This window comes from Alligator sinensis, unplaced genomic scaffold, assembly GCF_000455745.1.
Source record: "Alligator sinensis unplaced genomic scaffold, ASM45574v1 scaffold866_2, whole genome shotgun sequence".
NCBI classification, from domain to species: domain Eukaryota; kingdom Metazoa; phylum Chordata; order Crocodylia; family Alligatoridae; genus Alligator; species Alligator sinensis.
The window spans coordinates 632,503-649,056 of NW_005841900.1; the positions used below are offsets into that span (position 1 = coordinate 632,503).

General features: G+C 41.6%; 1 protein-coding gene across 1 annotated transcript in view; it reads left to right on the top strand.

Annotated features, from left to right (window-relative positions):
• Positions 1 to 16,554, top strand: part of MBOAT2 (membrane bound O-acyltransferase domain containing 2) — a 191,774-nt gene that overhangs the window by 122,287 nt on the left and 52,933 nt on the right. The window contains exons 4-5 of the mRNA XM_025197590.1: positions 4,473 to 4,568; positions 7,605 to 7,660. Of these exons, the coding sequence (XP_025053375.1) occupies positions 4,473 to 4,568; positions 7,605 to 7,660 (152 nt within the window). The remainder of the gene's footprint in view (positions 1 to 4,472; positions 4,569 to 7,604; positions 7,661 to 16,554) is intronic.

The window sequence follows — 16,554 nt, forward strand, 5'->3', positions numbered from 1 at the left end:
CCGGCTGCCGCCGCCACTGGTCCTGTCCCCACAGTACCAGTGGGGGCCTGCGCTGCATAGCCCTGGCCCCATGCACCCCATGCCTACTCTGGGCTCAGCCGCCTAGGCTCAACAGCAGTAGTGCAGAACAGAAGCTGCTGCTTAGTGTGGAGTAAAAGTGGTCCCAATCCCTTGCCACTGCTGGCACTTCCTGGTGTAGCTGCCCACAGCCTGTGCTGTACTGGGCTATCCTGCTTCTGCTTTGTGCTGTCACCACTGCCCTGCTGGGCGGCCCAGAGGTAGCGGTGACACAGTGTAGACACAGGGCAGCCCCACGTGGGCTCTGGGTGGTTACACCAGGAAGCACTGGCAGTGGCAAGGGAGAGGGGCTACTCTTACACCTTGCTGAGCAGCAACTTCTGCCCCTTGTTGCTGCTGCTGAGCCTGGGCAGGAAAGCCCAGAGCAGGAGTGGGGCGCATGGGTTTGGGGCTGTGGCACGGATGCCTGCTGGTATCATGGGGCTGGAGCTGGGGCCAGTGGTGGTGGCAGCCAGAAGGAGTCACTGCCACCTGCGATACCTAGAAAGGCAGTCTAGCTTCATAGCCACCCCAGCCCCGCTGCATGCCAAGCAGGCAGCAGGATGCACCACTGGAGGGCAGTGCAGAGTGGGCTGGGTCTGGGCTGTGCCCCAGTTCCCGCTGATCTGCTCTGATAGGGGTGAGTCCAGAGCGGGCATGGGACGTGCTGGGGCTGTGCACTGTTGGTGGTGGTGAGACACCGCAGGTAACATGGGCTCCAGGCTGTTGTGGGGTGGGGGCTGAATGGCTCAGGTACATGCGAGGGTCTTCCATGCACACCCCACCATAACCATACCCTCCCTCACACAATCCGCGCACCCCACAAACACCTCGCCTACCCGCACCCTCCCCCACACACACATCCGTGCATCTCTGGGGGGAGCCCCATGCACTGCTACACTCACTCACCCTACCACATACACATGCACCCACACCCCATAGCCCACCACAAACCCCATACTCGCATATCCCCACAAACACCTACCCACCCACCCACATCCACACACATACCTACGTCCCCCCCACAAACCCCATACCCACCCACCCACCCTTTCCCCCAATATACAAGAGTAAGTCTTCATTTTAAGCTATTATGCAATCACTTCTATATACACAACAAAACACACAAAAATCAGGACAAAAATATTTTTTTAATAAACTTAAAATATGCTATTGTCAATGTTTGATTTTTGGGAAAAAAACAAATTATATACTGTTTCAAGATGGCATACCCCCCTCCCAAAAGGAATACTTCTGGGGGCAAAGGGAGGGTCTTCCAGTGGCAAAGGTCAGAGGTTAGGAGATGGGACTTCTGGTCCCAAGATGGCCAGTGGGTGGGGCACCTGTCAAGGGTAGGACTACCTTTGTGGCCCTTGTCAGCTTGCCAAAACTCATTAAGTCGCCCTTCAGTCAAAATAATTGCCTGCTCCTGCTATAGGAGGAGCTGGTGGCTTTTCTTATAGCGTATTTTTCCTACCATTATATGATCATGAGACTCGTTGTTTGTGCTCACTGTTACTTTGGTGAATACAATGTAGAAATGTCCAAGAGAACATAGTTAACGGTCTTCAGTGTACAGTTGAAAGACGTGCGTTATATAAGCCCTGAGGCCAAATATTGAATGTAGAGATTAAAAAAAAAAATCTTGAATAATTATCCATTGCTTGAATGAGACATGTCCTGTAGAGGCAGCGCTGTGTGATCTTGTAATTTAAGGTGAATAATATAGTGCTTGCATACAAGGGGGTTGGATATAGGTTAGGTTTCCTAACTTTTTAGTTGACCTTGTGATCACAGTGTTCTTTCAATGTAGGTTTTATATAATATAAATTTCCCTGGTGTAACAGTAGGTCTTTATAATTGGTCTTTTAAATATAGCTATGAATTTATCATTGCAATTATTACTGTGTAAAATAGAAAGTGGCACTGCTTTCCTTCCCTCTCAATTCAACTGCCTAAACCACAGATATATACAAATATGATTCTTTCCCCATCTAACAGACGTTTCATATGGTACTAGTCTGAATTATGAAAGTTGTGGTACCGCTATGTTTGTTGTTATATTTTTTTCAGCATACCTGTAATTTACTTAAGACAGGCTGGCTAACAATGGATTCACTTCTGTAATACGTAGTTTGTTTCATTTGCAAGCTAAAAACGTTTTTAGCTTATGCTTCATGAAAGAAAAATATGATAGCTTAATTATCTTCTCTAGTTTCTATTTTGATGTATAATTTTCTAAACATCTTCACCTGTAAACCTTCATTTAGTTGTGTAAAATGTAAATGTATAGGCCATTCAGACTGAATAACATGAAATTTTAATGAAAGAAAGGACTAATCTGAGAGAAATCAAGGTGCACATAGCAACAAACTACATACTGGTACCTAACTGTTTTGTGTCAGATCTCCAGACAGTCTTTTTTTATAATAAATACTTTCATACCGTTTATCTTTATCTCCTAATTCATGCTGGTTTCAGCTTCACTAGAATAATCCAGAAAATTCATAAGTTATTTCTAAATCAGATCAGATGCACTATAAATCTAAAAATGTTGAATTATTTAGCTGAAATAAATAATTTAGCATTGCATAATGTATATAAATAAAAATGTAAAGGGATTGTGTCAATTTAAGATCTTGTTATATTTAAAAATGTTCTTTTGAATCCTACAGTTTCAGAGATATAATTTGCTTTTTAGCTAAGATTTTATTTATAATGCTGTTTTCTTTAGTTTTTCTCCTGAACACCAACAAGGGGCTTTTTTTAAGTACCTGTCACTGTCTCATTGGTCGTCTAGTTCCTTCATCCTCACTTACATTGTTGATGTATGTTGCAAGTGTCTAACACATCCCTAATTTTATTACTACAAATAGTCCCTTTTGAAATCTGTGGAACTATTTGTGATGATAAATTGCAGACAAAAGTGAAAGAACATGATTTAAGGCTAATTCCTTGGCAGTAATTCACATGTAAAGTGAAGGTACTTATCTAGCACACTTTGGAATCTATATTAACAGAACTATATTTATATAGTGCCAAATCATGCTAATGGATGGATCTTTCCAAAAGCTTACATGTAAACTGATATGTGCTGGGGGGGGGGAGGTGTACACATGCATCCATGCACACCTGCATATATATACATATGATCTTGTATACATGCACATTTACATGTTCATGTACATTTACATATACATGGATAAAATAAGTGGGGGGTGTGTGTGTGTGTGTGTGTGTGCATACACACACACATATAATTACTTAGTTATATACACATCTTTTATTTTATATATATCGGGGTTAGGCAGTTATTTTGGCTGGATGGCCACTTAATGAGCTTTGGTGAGCTGTTGAAGGCTGCACACGCAATCTTTCAGAAGATATAATTTTAGCAAATTATAGATAAAAACAAAAACTGTTATAGTAGATGTTTTATTTTTAGTATATTTAAATTTTGTTTCTAAAACAGATTTTTTGACTTTATATACACTACTAAAAAAAAAAAGAGGCAATTGCATAATAGCTCCAAATAAAGTCTTATCGTTGTATATTGTGTAAGGTGTGGAGGTGGGGTGTGTGGGGAGGTGTTGTAGGGGTGTGTGAGTGTGTGTGTGGCAGGGGGCAGCTTGTCTGCACACTAGGTCCTGGGAGAAAGGGAGGGGCAGGGGGCACGTGCAGCACAGCTCACCCAGGCCCTGTGGTGCAGGTGCATTCTGTCCCTCTCCCTCCCCCTTTTTCTCCCCTCCATCCATCCTGTGCATGCCCCCACAGTGCTTCTCACAGGGCTGAGCCCTGCCTGCTCCCACCCAGGGCAGCCTACACTGCCCTCCTGCCGACACTTGGCCCCAGCACTAGCCAACACACGCAACGCACTATAAACTGCTACGCTGGATATTTTTTTCTTTTGCGCTCTTATAGAAAATGAATCATAGGATATTGAAAATGAATCATAGAATATTCCTATCCTATCACAGTCAATAATTTTTAAATATACCCTGGATTGATATGTATAAACTGGTCATATTAAAACTTGAAATTGGGTAATGCTCATCTAAAACCTAATGAAAAAATAAGTGACCATACCTAATAGTTCAGACATAAAGAATGACATGTTGATGTGTTTTAGTTCAGGGACAATTAAGATGTGGCCTGTGGAGCCATGTCATGTGGCTTGCAGCGCTTCTCACAGGTCTGGACATTTTGCAGCAGAGGAGCCAGGGTAGCACCAATTGCTGTGGATTGGGCACACATACTGGATTGAGTTTGCAGGGGCAGATTAATTGAGTGTCACTGTTTTAATCCAAACACAAACTGCTAATAATCTGGAATGCTGAAGGAATAAGCTTTCATTGGTTGCTGCTTTCCCTTTTGAATGATTAAATCTAACATAAGTGTTTATTTTTCCTTTTCAGGTATTGCTTTGTTTTTGCTTTGGGATACCTCACTGTGTGCCAAATTACTAGAGTCTATATCTTTGATTATGGACAATATTCTGCTGATTTTTCTGGGTAAGAAGAAAACTATATATTCCAGTTTTTCCTCCCATCAACATATAGTAAAGCTTGATTGATATGTTACTGTATTTACTCTTTTTTGTTTAATTTGACTGTGTGTACTTAGTTGTACACACTGAGTGTGTACCATTTCCTTTTTGAGCATGGACACTGTGAGAGGTGTATGTATACTACACGCACATGAATATGGAATCCTTTAATGGCCCTGTCTGTCCTTGCTGAGCCAGCCCCTTGTGCCCCCTTGCATTCCTTGATGAAGGCATCAAGTACAGAGTGGCTCTCATCTGCCTTGAATTCTCTGTTACCATCCACAACAAGACTGAACCTGTACTGAATCCAACTCCCTTTTGATATTTATTTCAGTTGGTACTTTTCCTTAAAAAGTGGGGCAAGAGGTGGTAGAAGAAAATCCCCATGTTGAGGGGCAGAATTGTGCGAGTTGGAAATGTCATTCTCTTTCCTCAAGGTTTGCACTTTTCTTTTTGCCTGATGATCTGATACTTCTGATTGTGTGCCCATAACAAATGCCTCTCTTGCCTGGAAGAAGGACATATCCTGACCCTGACAAATTCTTTGTCTGCCAGTCCTTTTCCTCCCCTTGCACTTGGAGGTCAAGAGGCAGAAGGTTTATACGGCTTCTGCTAGAGGAGGCCACAGTGGTGGCTTCTAATCTCAGGAAAAGATACAATCTCCAGATTAAAGTACCCTCTTCCTCCTCCCTTCTCCCTGCTCCAATCAGGCTCTGGTGAAAGTGAGCACTAGAGCAGAATCTCTAGGACCCCTCTATCAATAAGACCTCCTCATCAGTCTACACAAGGTAATCATATTGACCTTGTTGCTGGGCAACCTTATCCCTGATAAATCAGTCCTCTTGGGTAGGACCCTGCCAGTTGTTTACAGCAGTGCCACAGCACTAAGTCAGTGATCCTTATTGTTAGCCCTGTGCCACAAGCCTAATAATTACAAATTGTAAGCTTTAGATTGTTTATGACAATTTGAGGCACCTGTACTCTGCCAGTACTTGTTCTGCTATAACCCCAGCCTTCGCCACTGCATTTTCTGCTGTCTCTACCACTTTCAGCCATATGGAGCCCCGTGGTCTGGGTCTGGCCTGGGGCTCAGTGTGAGTTTGACACCTCTACCTCAGAGGAGTAGTCTCCAGCAGTGCCCATATTGGTGAGTATAAGTAGGAACATGGAGAACTGTGGAAGAGGAAGCCATGTAAATTTTTAAAACCAATGTAGGTATTCTAGTGTCAATGCAATAGTGACCTTAAATCTGTTCCTTGTGATGGCCTGCAGTAAGAATGTAATTATGATTAAGGCCTGCTAATGCTTGTGACCTAGACTAGTTTAGTTTAGACTAAACTTTAAAAACTTTATATTCATATTTTCACTTTTCGTGATGTTGTTACAAGGTAGAGTTACCAGTGTTTAGCCCTGGACAGATGAAATTCCAGCTGTAGTGTAAAAAATTACATCATTGTAAAAGTAGAAGACAAATGATGCTGAGCTGTAATTTTGCCTAATCTGATGGAGCCTTACCTCTGAAGTTAGGGACAGACATTCAAAAAGCCTGAGCCTGAATTGATTCAATCTTTGCAAGTTAGTTTAATCTGGCTAGGCTGAACTGGTTTGTAACTTTACAGACATCCCCTCTGGATTGAGGAAATTCAGGCACATGCTTGCAGTGGCTCAGGCTAGAAGCCAGGGGGTGCTAGAGCAGCCCTCCCACCCCTTCCACACTGCTGAGCTGAGGGGGTTGTGGTCAGGCTCCAGCAGGATGCTTTGATTAGGGAAGGGTTCCTTCCCCCCTTGATAACAGAGCATTTATCAGCTCTGTTATCAGCATTTAGTACCCCATCAGAAAACAAAGCCTCTCTCATTAGTTCAAGCTCTTCTTAAACAGCTTTTTCCAAGGAAGGGAAACATTCCAAGGAGGGACATTACCAGCTACCTGTTGATTAGCTCTAAATAGCCCTGAGTGGACACGGTCTTGTCTGCCTTTGTCCTGTCTGCCTTACCCAGACACCATTTGTGTGTGGTAAGGCCATTGGTATCAGCCAAAAAAATCTTTATCAATGCACCCCTAGTTAATGGCAGTCAGCCCACCAATATTTCTGCAATAATTAATTGGTATGAGACCCTACTGTACAGAATACTCTCCTGTTAGTTGGATGAAAATTCTAAATGTTTGGAAATTGGTACAAACAAGGATGATATATTAAATATTCCATCTTGGAATGCTTACCGTCCAGTATAGACGTAAATAATTTAAAACAGAAGTCAGTTAAATGTATTAACAGGAGAAACTAGATGTACCAAGACTTCTGTATATGACAAAAAGTAATTACATTCTGCTTCATTTTTTGGTATTTTCTTTAGTGCTTTTATTTAGTCATTTATAATTTTGTTTTCAAAGGCAATTCCATTATATTTTATTAAATGTCTTTAGAGTGAATGTAGCAAACTAAGTTTTGAGGCATATTTTTAAGGGTGTTTATTTAAGCAGAATCAGCTGTATATTCACTGCTGTTATATCTATTGTCCTGTGCATATTGCTCCCAGTAGTTATAACATGGAGAAATGTTTTTTGGTGCCCTTTTCCTCTTCCTTTTCCCACTCAAGAAAAGAGAGAAAAAAAGAAAAGCAAAGAAATTTAAATGATCTTCAGGTACATTTGTAGAAAAAATTCTGCTACTTGTTCATATGTGTATGAACCAATTCAACAAATATATGCATAACTTTACCAAGCTATTTAATCCCTTCCAGGAGATGGTTATATCCTGACTCTGCAGGTGCCTCATCTAAGACACGTCTTCCTTAGAGTATAAATCTAAGACTTAGATTTATGTATTTCTGTGCATCTGAGCTCTAACAGTTAGACATTTCTTACCTCTGCTGTTGACAGTCTTCTAGTTTGTTGACAGCTATTCGGGATCACTAATTAATCTTTTTCTTTTTCTTTAACATGAAGCTATGGTATGGGTCTTCTTTTCTAATATGTCTTTCTTTTTTCCCCATGTAACAGCCCAATGATGATAATTACACAGAAGATCACTAGTTTGGCTTTTGAAATTCATGACGGTAAGGCTTATATGAACTTACTTCTTCATGTGTTTGTCTTTAGTCTTCCTACATGCTATTGTGTTTGGGAAATTTAAGCTGACTTCATAAGGTTAATTATACTAAACCAGTTAATATTAACTTTGGTTTTTGATGGACAATTGGGCAAAGTTTGTTTTTGCTGTCTAAGTGGTTGGTTCTTATAATATTTGATAAGGAACCAAGCCAGCAAAAAAACAAATTAGATTGCACAGCACGCGAGTCCTGAAAAGAAGCCTCTCCATGCAGAAGATACCGTGTTACCAAAACCTCCGTGTTCTTCTCTGCCTTGTTCCCAACATCTTTTGGTCTGTGGCATGGATTCCTACTCAGTTAGTGAGACTAATGAAATGCAGAGATCGGGATTAGATAGCTGTGACTTCTGGGGTTCTAAAAGTATTTCTTCTAATTTCTTTTGCCAATTTGTGTACCCCATTTATTTTATGATTTTTTTTCGTTATAAATGCATATGATCTTTGAATTTATTAGGTTACTTTTGCTCAGCAAAAGAGGGCATATAGTTATTATGGTTTAATTGTTTTGAGAAAAAGTGATGGAATATAGATAGGCCCAGATAATGACTCCACAGAAGTGAATCTTGAGGTTGGAACTTTGAAAACAGGCATCTATGTTCTTTGTCACATTCAGAAGTTAGTGAAAAAATAATCTTGATTTATGAGAGAGCCTAAGGGCACCTGTACACATACCTGATACCTGCTCTGATGCGTTCAGTCTGCTCAAGTGGTTTAATTAGACTGCTTCAGCAGCCTTGGCATCTTGGGCCTCATCTACCAAGTTCATTAATCTTAACGTTCCTGAATGACTCTTTGTAGATGAAGCCCTAGATCCCCGCATTTCATAATGGTGGTGGGGATGCTTTAACTAAAGCTCGTTCAAAGCATCCCTGCTGTCATTTTGAAACGTGCGGACACTGAATACACAAGATGCTGTAGGCATTTTAATTAGAACGGCTCCCGAGAGCTGGTCTAATTAAAATGCCCACACCCTACAGCACATGTACAGATGCCTGAAGAAAACATGCCAGCCACCCAGAGTAGTCTGTTAGCTTTAACATGCTTGGAGCTAAAAATGAGTATGGGAGGAAGTTTTTGAATTATCTCTGTGGACAGCTGGAGTAAGCTATTTGTTTTGTTGAAGCTAATAATGCCACAGTTTAATATGTTTGAACATATGCACATTCACATAATGGCCATAGTTCATTAATCTTAACTTTCCTGAATGACTCTTTGTACATGAGGCCCTAGATACCACCTAATATAAACATGAAAAATTTGTTCAGTCTATCCTATATTAAAATGAGAAAACCCCCTTGCAGCTCCTTGCTGCAACTAATTTCTTTCCCACCTTTTTATAATACAAATGATACAGATCCAAATAAATAAAATAATTTTCCAGTCATTTTGAATGTAACACTCCAGAGCTAAAGAAGGCATTCATTAATCTTCAACACTCCTCAGAAATGCATCTCTGTAGACTTTTGTGGTGCTGATCCAGATTATATGGCTAAATGTTCACTAGAAACCAGCACCCTGATGCGCCTCATTCTGTAAACTCTTCCAGATATTCTAAGTTCTGCATGGACTTTTTTTATCCAGTTTATGACCTGAGGAAAAGGCAGTTGATTCTTGAAAGCCTGTCCAGCAGCTGTCCCAACTATACAGCTGGCCTAATAAAAGATATCACAAAAAATCCCTGCCACTTTATGACCTAAAACAAACTTACTCCAGTCTTTGATTTGTGCATCTTCCTTGCCTTTATCTCTACCACTGTAGTTGTGGGTAATTGTGTTATTTGTGCTGTCCGTTCCACCTGGAACACACTCACTGTATATCTTTATGCACTTTTTTAGTGCTTACTGTTACAATGATACCAAGAAGCTCTATTGTTTTGGACCTTATCAACTGATAGGCCCAGATGCACATAAGTATTTGGGTGCATGACCTTCATGGGAATTAAGTATCCTTGAGGATCTGAGTTGTAGTCCTGGCCCTCAAGGTGTTAAAATTTAAAAAGAAATGACAGTCAAGGGTAGGAGGGGAAACTAACATTCAAAGTGGGGAAGTAACTTCCTAAATATGATTACATCAGGTCAGTGACAAGTGAGTTGCATTTCTTAACTTCCAGGTCAGTGTGCTTTTCAATATAGTGTGATACATGATTCAGCTATGGAGCTCATCAATCCCTGATAGCATCATGGTACCTTTATAAAACTTCAGAATAGATTAAACTTCTATATAGGAGGAAATGTATAAGGGATATTTCAGTCCATTTGCACATCCCAAACTGTTTTGTACAAGGAAAACTATATTTTGTAATTGTCCAAACATGGGGGTTCTTGCATTTCATTTTCTCTGAAGTATCTGACACCACCTGCTCTCAGAGTGTCAGGCTAGTCTAGATGGACCCTGAGTCTGACCCAATTAAAACAGTTTTTGTGTCGCTAGATTAAGATGAGGCAAACAAGTCAAGTAAGGCAGGAACTTCCTAAGGATTTTTACTTCATTTTGTTCATTTATGTGCTTTATAAGCATGATACAGTAATAGTTATGTGAGCCTTTTTCCAATTTTTCACCAAATTAGAAGTTTAAATTTTATCATAGAGCTTCAGACTGGTAGCAAGGATGAAAGAATGACTCTTAAAATATCATGATCTAATTATTCCTGATGTTGCTATTCTTCTCTTGTATTGCCAAAAGGCTTCTGAACAGGGTATTAGCGCCCCATTGCACGCAGTGCTCCATGAAGAAATAACCAACACAGTCCCTGCCTCAGAACTCATAAAGTAGTGTTTAAACAATATGTCACAGGTGGTTAAACCAATTTTGGGAAGTGAGATGAGTGGTAGTAGTGGGGAAGCAGATCATATTGGGGAAAAATGTTTTTTAGTTAGTACTTACAGTGGTCTTACAAACAGTTGCTAGACTAAATGTTTTTGGACATTCCAATCAGAACTGCTTCTAAACGTGAATGAAATAGTAAAAACTATGAAGGCAACACATGAAAAAAAGCAACTTGTATCATAAACGTAGTACCGTTCCTTCTGGTTTGCAGGTGTTGACTAGCTGCCCACCCAAATTATGGTGTTTATAGAATATAAAAAAATATTAGCAATAGTTTTCACAGCTACTTTCAAATAATGTAATAGTTCCAGAAGTCCTGAGATTTTCTTTTTCACTTTATGAATAAATCCTGTTTTCAGTTAACTTGAGAAATGAAAAGGGTATTTGGATTCGATTGTAAACACTTAAAGCACACAGTTCAAATAATTTTCAGCATTATTTTAGTATGCTGTTTCAACCTGTATTGCTTTATCAGCTACTACACTTCTGCACTTTAGATGTACTTTTAATTTCAACATCGACTCAAAAAAATGAAACAGTTGTCAGTCAAAATTGATAATCTTTATACAGTTGTTTCACTATAGACCACATTCCTTTGTTTTGGATGAGTTGTCATCTTTCCAACATAAATGTGGTCGTTGTTGCTTTGTGAAGTTTCTACTTGTTTAAGAAAGCTACTTTTATATAGTGTGATCAACAAAAGAAATTAAACACCTCATCTCATTATATAGGATAGCAATGGAATTTTTACATTTATATAACCTTTTCATTTTTGCTGCTTTTGAAAAATGCTTTTGCATCTATCTGTTTTATAGATACACTTTTATGCTAAAATGTATCTTAAAGAGTAGGAAGAAAATTGCCAGATCTGAAAATGGTAAGGTGAATGTACACTTAAGCTGCATGTATATATTTGATATCTGTCCCTTGCATAGCTCATCTTGACAAGATAAGTCCCAGTTTTATAAATGTTAGTTTTATACACAAAAAGACAGCAGCTGTTTTCCAAAGAACATTCCTCTAATTCATCTGTTCTATTTCCATTTGTTTGGCTCTAAATAAGTCAGTGAACCTAGACATAGTTTAGCAACTTGAGACCTTCTCCTAGAAACTAGGAGTTTCTCTTGGTGCTCCTTGATCTATCATTTCTTTTTGCAACTTTTGCTGTGCTGCTGACCAGTATTTTGGTCAATAGCTTAGTATCAGTTTTAAAATGTACTTGATGATCTCAGTATGTGCTATTTGTTTTATAGTTAAAAAACGTATGTTTTCACTTGAAGGTTGTCCAGCTTGGTTTTAAGTCTAGGGTTTTTTTTATATTGCCTTCTGGTTAATAAAAGTTTTATTAGTATTTTTTTTTTAATCTTGTAATGTAGTTTCAGCTACATTAATCAGCTCAGATTTGTGTTGGCTTTGCCTTCCCCCTCCACCGCCATGGTGATAATGACAGGCAGATCTATTATCTCCTGTCTCTTTCCTAGGAGTTCAATGTGCACTATTTTACAAACAGTATGCATTTGAATTCAGTTACAGTCCTATTTGAAAATCTAAAATTGAACTCTGTCCTGTTTTATGATTCAACCTGTGATATAATCTCTCCACCTCTTTGCATTTTAAAGTGGATTTAAAGAATGCAGCAGTTCTGAATTACTCAACTGCTGGATTTTCTTAAAAACATATATGTGAAAGCATTCCAGTTGATCAGTTATTCAGATGATTTCACTGTTGTGCTGCAATGATGGGAAGGCAAAGCCCATGAAACAGAATCCTCTCTTACAAAATCCTTGAGTAGTCCAGTACAGTCTTGACAGTACAGCTGGCTGCTCTGTAAGGGACAGATGTGCTGAATGCTGGTGCTTTTTCGGTTTTGGTGTCTGTTTTTACAAGGAAAAGTGGCTGAGTATGAGTCTGCTTTAACAGTTATACAGTGAAAAGGAACAAGGAAGTTCACACTGGAAGATCAGAGCTAGTGGTGTTGTCATGCTGAAAGGACCCTGTGTGGCAGATGCAAGCATTTTTGAAATCCCAAAATAGAATAGGAAGTAGGTTAGAATTTCAGTAATAATTCCAGCATGCTCATACAAGTGCGGATAGGTATCATTATTCTCCACATTACTAATAGGGAAACTAAACACAGAGGGTGTGATTTATTTGCTTAAGGTCACACAGCGGTCTCATGGAAATAAGCAGTTTCCTTAACTTCCAGGCCAGTACCATCCCCCTTGCCCCCCTGCCCCAACTCTGTAGGAATTGAGAAAATACTGCCACAGAAACTGTTCACTGTTCTAACACAGGACAAAAGACTTCCCTTGAATCCCAGGGTAATAGCTAGAGAACTTCATGAGTTCCCTAGCAACTGCACACTGGAGAAGAGGAGTTTAATAATCTGTAATATTTAGTAATTGGGGAATATTTGATTTCTGAAGCATCTCTATCTGAAGCTATCCATTGTAGAGGTGTTGGGAATGTGTTTTCTTCTCTTACAGTATGATGTATACCAGAGGGAAAGTATTTTCTTTCTCATACTTTTATAAATTGAAAGAGATGGATCTTGACAGCTTCTTGAAAGACTATGAGAGGTTAGAGGCAATCAGGAAGCAGTGGTCACTCTACCCCTTGGTGAAGATGCAAAGATGGTGATGAATGGGATAATTGATCCCTAAACAGGCCTCAGCTGAGAAAAAGGGAAAGTGATTAACCCCTCTGAAGATCAGAGAGGAGAGGAGAGGCCTGCAGGAAAAGGGACTAGAGTAGGGTTAGCATACATCTGGGTTTTCCCGGACATGTCCTCTTTTTTGGGTCCTCCAATCTCCATCTGGCAGCTTTTGAAATAGGAATAGATGTCTGGGATTTTGCTGGTAGAACTGCATTTCATGGCTTGCCCTAGCAGCAAGTATGTTTACCAGGGATCTGGGTTTTCCATGTGCTATGGGAAAATGCAATTTTCCTCTTTAAAGGATGGAAGCAGAGGTTTCCCCTTGCAGGCTGGCAGCCTTTAGGGACCTGCTTCAGGCAGTTGGAGGCAGGGATGCCACATGCGTCTGCACATGTACGTGGGTGGCATGCAACCAGGCAGGGTGCTAGGAGCAGCCCTGGCAGCCGGATGCAGGTAAGTCTATGGGGGGGCAGGGGTTGGAGGGCCTGGGCTTGGGGCCTGTCCAGGGGGCTCTGTGTGTGTGGCAGGGGTATGTGGAGGGGATGAGTGTGTGAGGGGTGGGGAGGTGCCTGCTGGTGCTGGGGGAAGGTGTCCAGGCACTGGTGCTGTGGCAGGGTGCAGGGGGAAACATCTGCCCCTCCAGCAGAGGAGGCTGTGGGTGTGTGTGTGTGTGTGTGGTGGGGGGGGGGGGGGGGGACCTTCAGGGGGGGGGGGGGGGGGGGCCTTGAGGGGCAGTGGGGAGTTGTGTGGCTGGGCTGGCAGCACGAGCGGGTGCCCTTTCTCACAGGGGTGGGGCACCTGGAAGACTCTGCCCAGGGAGGGGGGGTGCTAGGCAGGCTGTAGCCAGGCCACTTGGTGTGGCATGGTACAGGAGCCCCAGCCTGAGGTGGGGAGTGCCACAGGTCTCCCCTCCTCCTTTCAGCCTGTGCTGGGTCCAGACTCACTCTGCCACTGCATGTACAAGATGGAGCCACTGCAATCCAGCCAAGTTAGGATGGTGGCATCTGGGGGGAGCAGGTGGCTGCAGGTCAGGAGTGAAGACTGGCAGGGGTGGGGGAGCAGTGGCTTGAGAGTGATAGGCACCAGGGACAGCAGGGGGCTGTGAGTTGGGAGTGCAGGGCACTTGGAAGCACCAGGAGGTTATGGATTTGGAGTGAGGGACACCCCTTCATCCCCTTATGAGAGTTCTTGGAGTCAGGTGGTATGTAACAGATCTGAGGTGGAACAACCAGCCTTAAGGATACAAAATCTAGAACACAGATGATCCTTAGACCTCCTAACCAGAAATAGTCTGTATCACACCTCTGGTGCTGGCTAGCATAGCCACCTTTAGTGTAGTGATAAGACCAGGCTGCAGTCTTGCTTAGAGGCAGAATTAATTAATTCAAGCCCAGTGGTGTATGAATATTACTATGCTGCTTCTGGTAGCATAGAAGCTGAAATAAAATAGTCATGTTCATGTGGTATCAGGCAGCATTGTGTTGCTTTCCCTCAAAAGAGACTTCAGGATGCTACTGGGTGCCACAGGAATGTTTTAAACTATACAAGACTTGAGTTTCTCTCTCTACCCCCCCCCCCCAATTTGGGAAAATATTTCCGTTTCAGGAACTCTTTAGGGACATTAGGACACAGTATGAAGATTTTGGACTATTCAGAAAAGTTCAGGAACAGCTGTCAGTTTAATCTGGGAAATCAGATGTATTCTACTTCCAGTCTTCTAGGCCAGAGCTGTCCAACTAATGGCCTATTGGGCAGCGTGCAGCCTCCTAAGTGTTAACTTGTAGTACCCAGGCTTTGAGGGGGTACTGCTCCCCTCATTACTCTCCTGCTGCTGTTGCTGGTGTCTCTCCCTCCATCCTCTAGCTTCTGCTTACTCTCCCCGTTCTTCCTCTGCACCCCTTCCCAGTAGCAAGGTGAGATGGCATGGCCTGCAGTGCCTGCAGGGAGCTTGTGTCGGGGGAGGGGGGGTGTCTTTGGGGAGACCTGGAAACTTCACACAGTGAGGGTGCTGGTACAGTGCAACAGGGGAGTGCCTAGCATGTGTCATGATGGGGGATGCTCATGCGGCATGGCATAGCACATTGTGGTGTGGTGTATTGCCCATACAACATGTGGCTTGCGGGGGGCTGGTTGTGCAGCTTGTGCCTTCCCCCCACTATCACTCAGAAGTCAGACAGCCCTGATATAGGCTATGATTAGGTTTCTGCTCAAAAATACCCTTGAGGCCTTGTTTAACATGCATTTTCTCTCTCTCCCTCAAAAGCAATGGGCCTTATTGTAGCACATTTATTAATTTCATTATTTCACTTTTACTTCATATCTGGTTTCAGATAATTAGAATCATCAAATGACCAACAGTGGCTTCTGTTGAACAGTTGTTGCTCTTCTAAGAGAAATCATGTGTGTACAGATGTTCAGGCTTTTTCTCCCAAAGTAAAATTGGCTGTTGCAGGAGAAAAATAATCTGGGAACAACTAGGGTTAAATAACTGCCAGGAGAGTTTCTCCTGGGAGGGTGAATGTTTGTCCATGCTGACACTACCTGACTATGGGCAGTCTGGGTTAGCCAATCAGGGCTGCCTTATGCACTGTTCCAGAAAGACTAACGAAGCTTGCAGAACATATTGGGTGCATCTACATTGTCTCTAGTGGGTTATGGAATAGAGAAAATCCCAAACAATTTACTGATTCGTTTTGATGCACTGGCTGGGGGAGTAGTTAGCTGATTGCATGATTTCACAATGATTACACACTTAATTTATACAACACAATTTTATTTTAAAACTCTTTGCTACGTATATAACACTGCTTAGCTTTAAGAAACACCATAAACATTAAGAACACAATAACTACATATATCAGAAACAATGCTCCAAATGCACTTCCTTCCCAAACAACGCTATAAGAATTAGTATTACAAAAACAACTACAATTACAACTAAAAGTTAAATTTGAATCAATACTATTATTTTTCATAATGTACTTACAATCCTAGAATTCCGAGAAGCCAAATACCAAAATATGGTTTCATTCCTCAGTAGTACAATTTAATGGGTTGGCCTCAGTAGTACGGTTCAATGGGCTCGCCTCAGCAATACAATTCAATGGGCTGGCCTCCATACTGATAGGAATAAGTCCCCTTCTTTCAGTCCCTTTCGGGTGCTCTGCAGCTTCAGTGTGAACTAAGAGATTCGTGTTCACGGAGAGGGTGGGTCAGGTGATCAATCTGATCCGGCCTACACTTGCGATTCTTCCTTCGTTGTTCTGCAAGTGAAATCACCTCCAAATTGGGACAGTAAGTTACAGTTTTTATTGAGTGAGCTGCCGTCAATGGGCTCCTCCTACTCAAACCTGTCATTA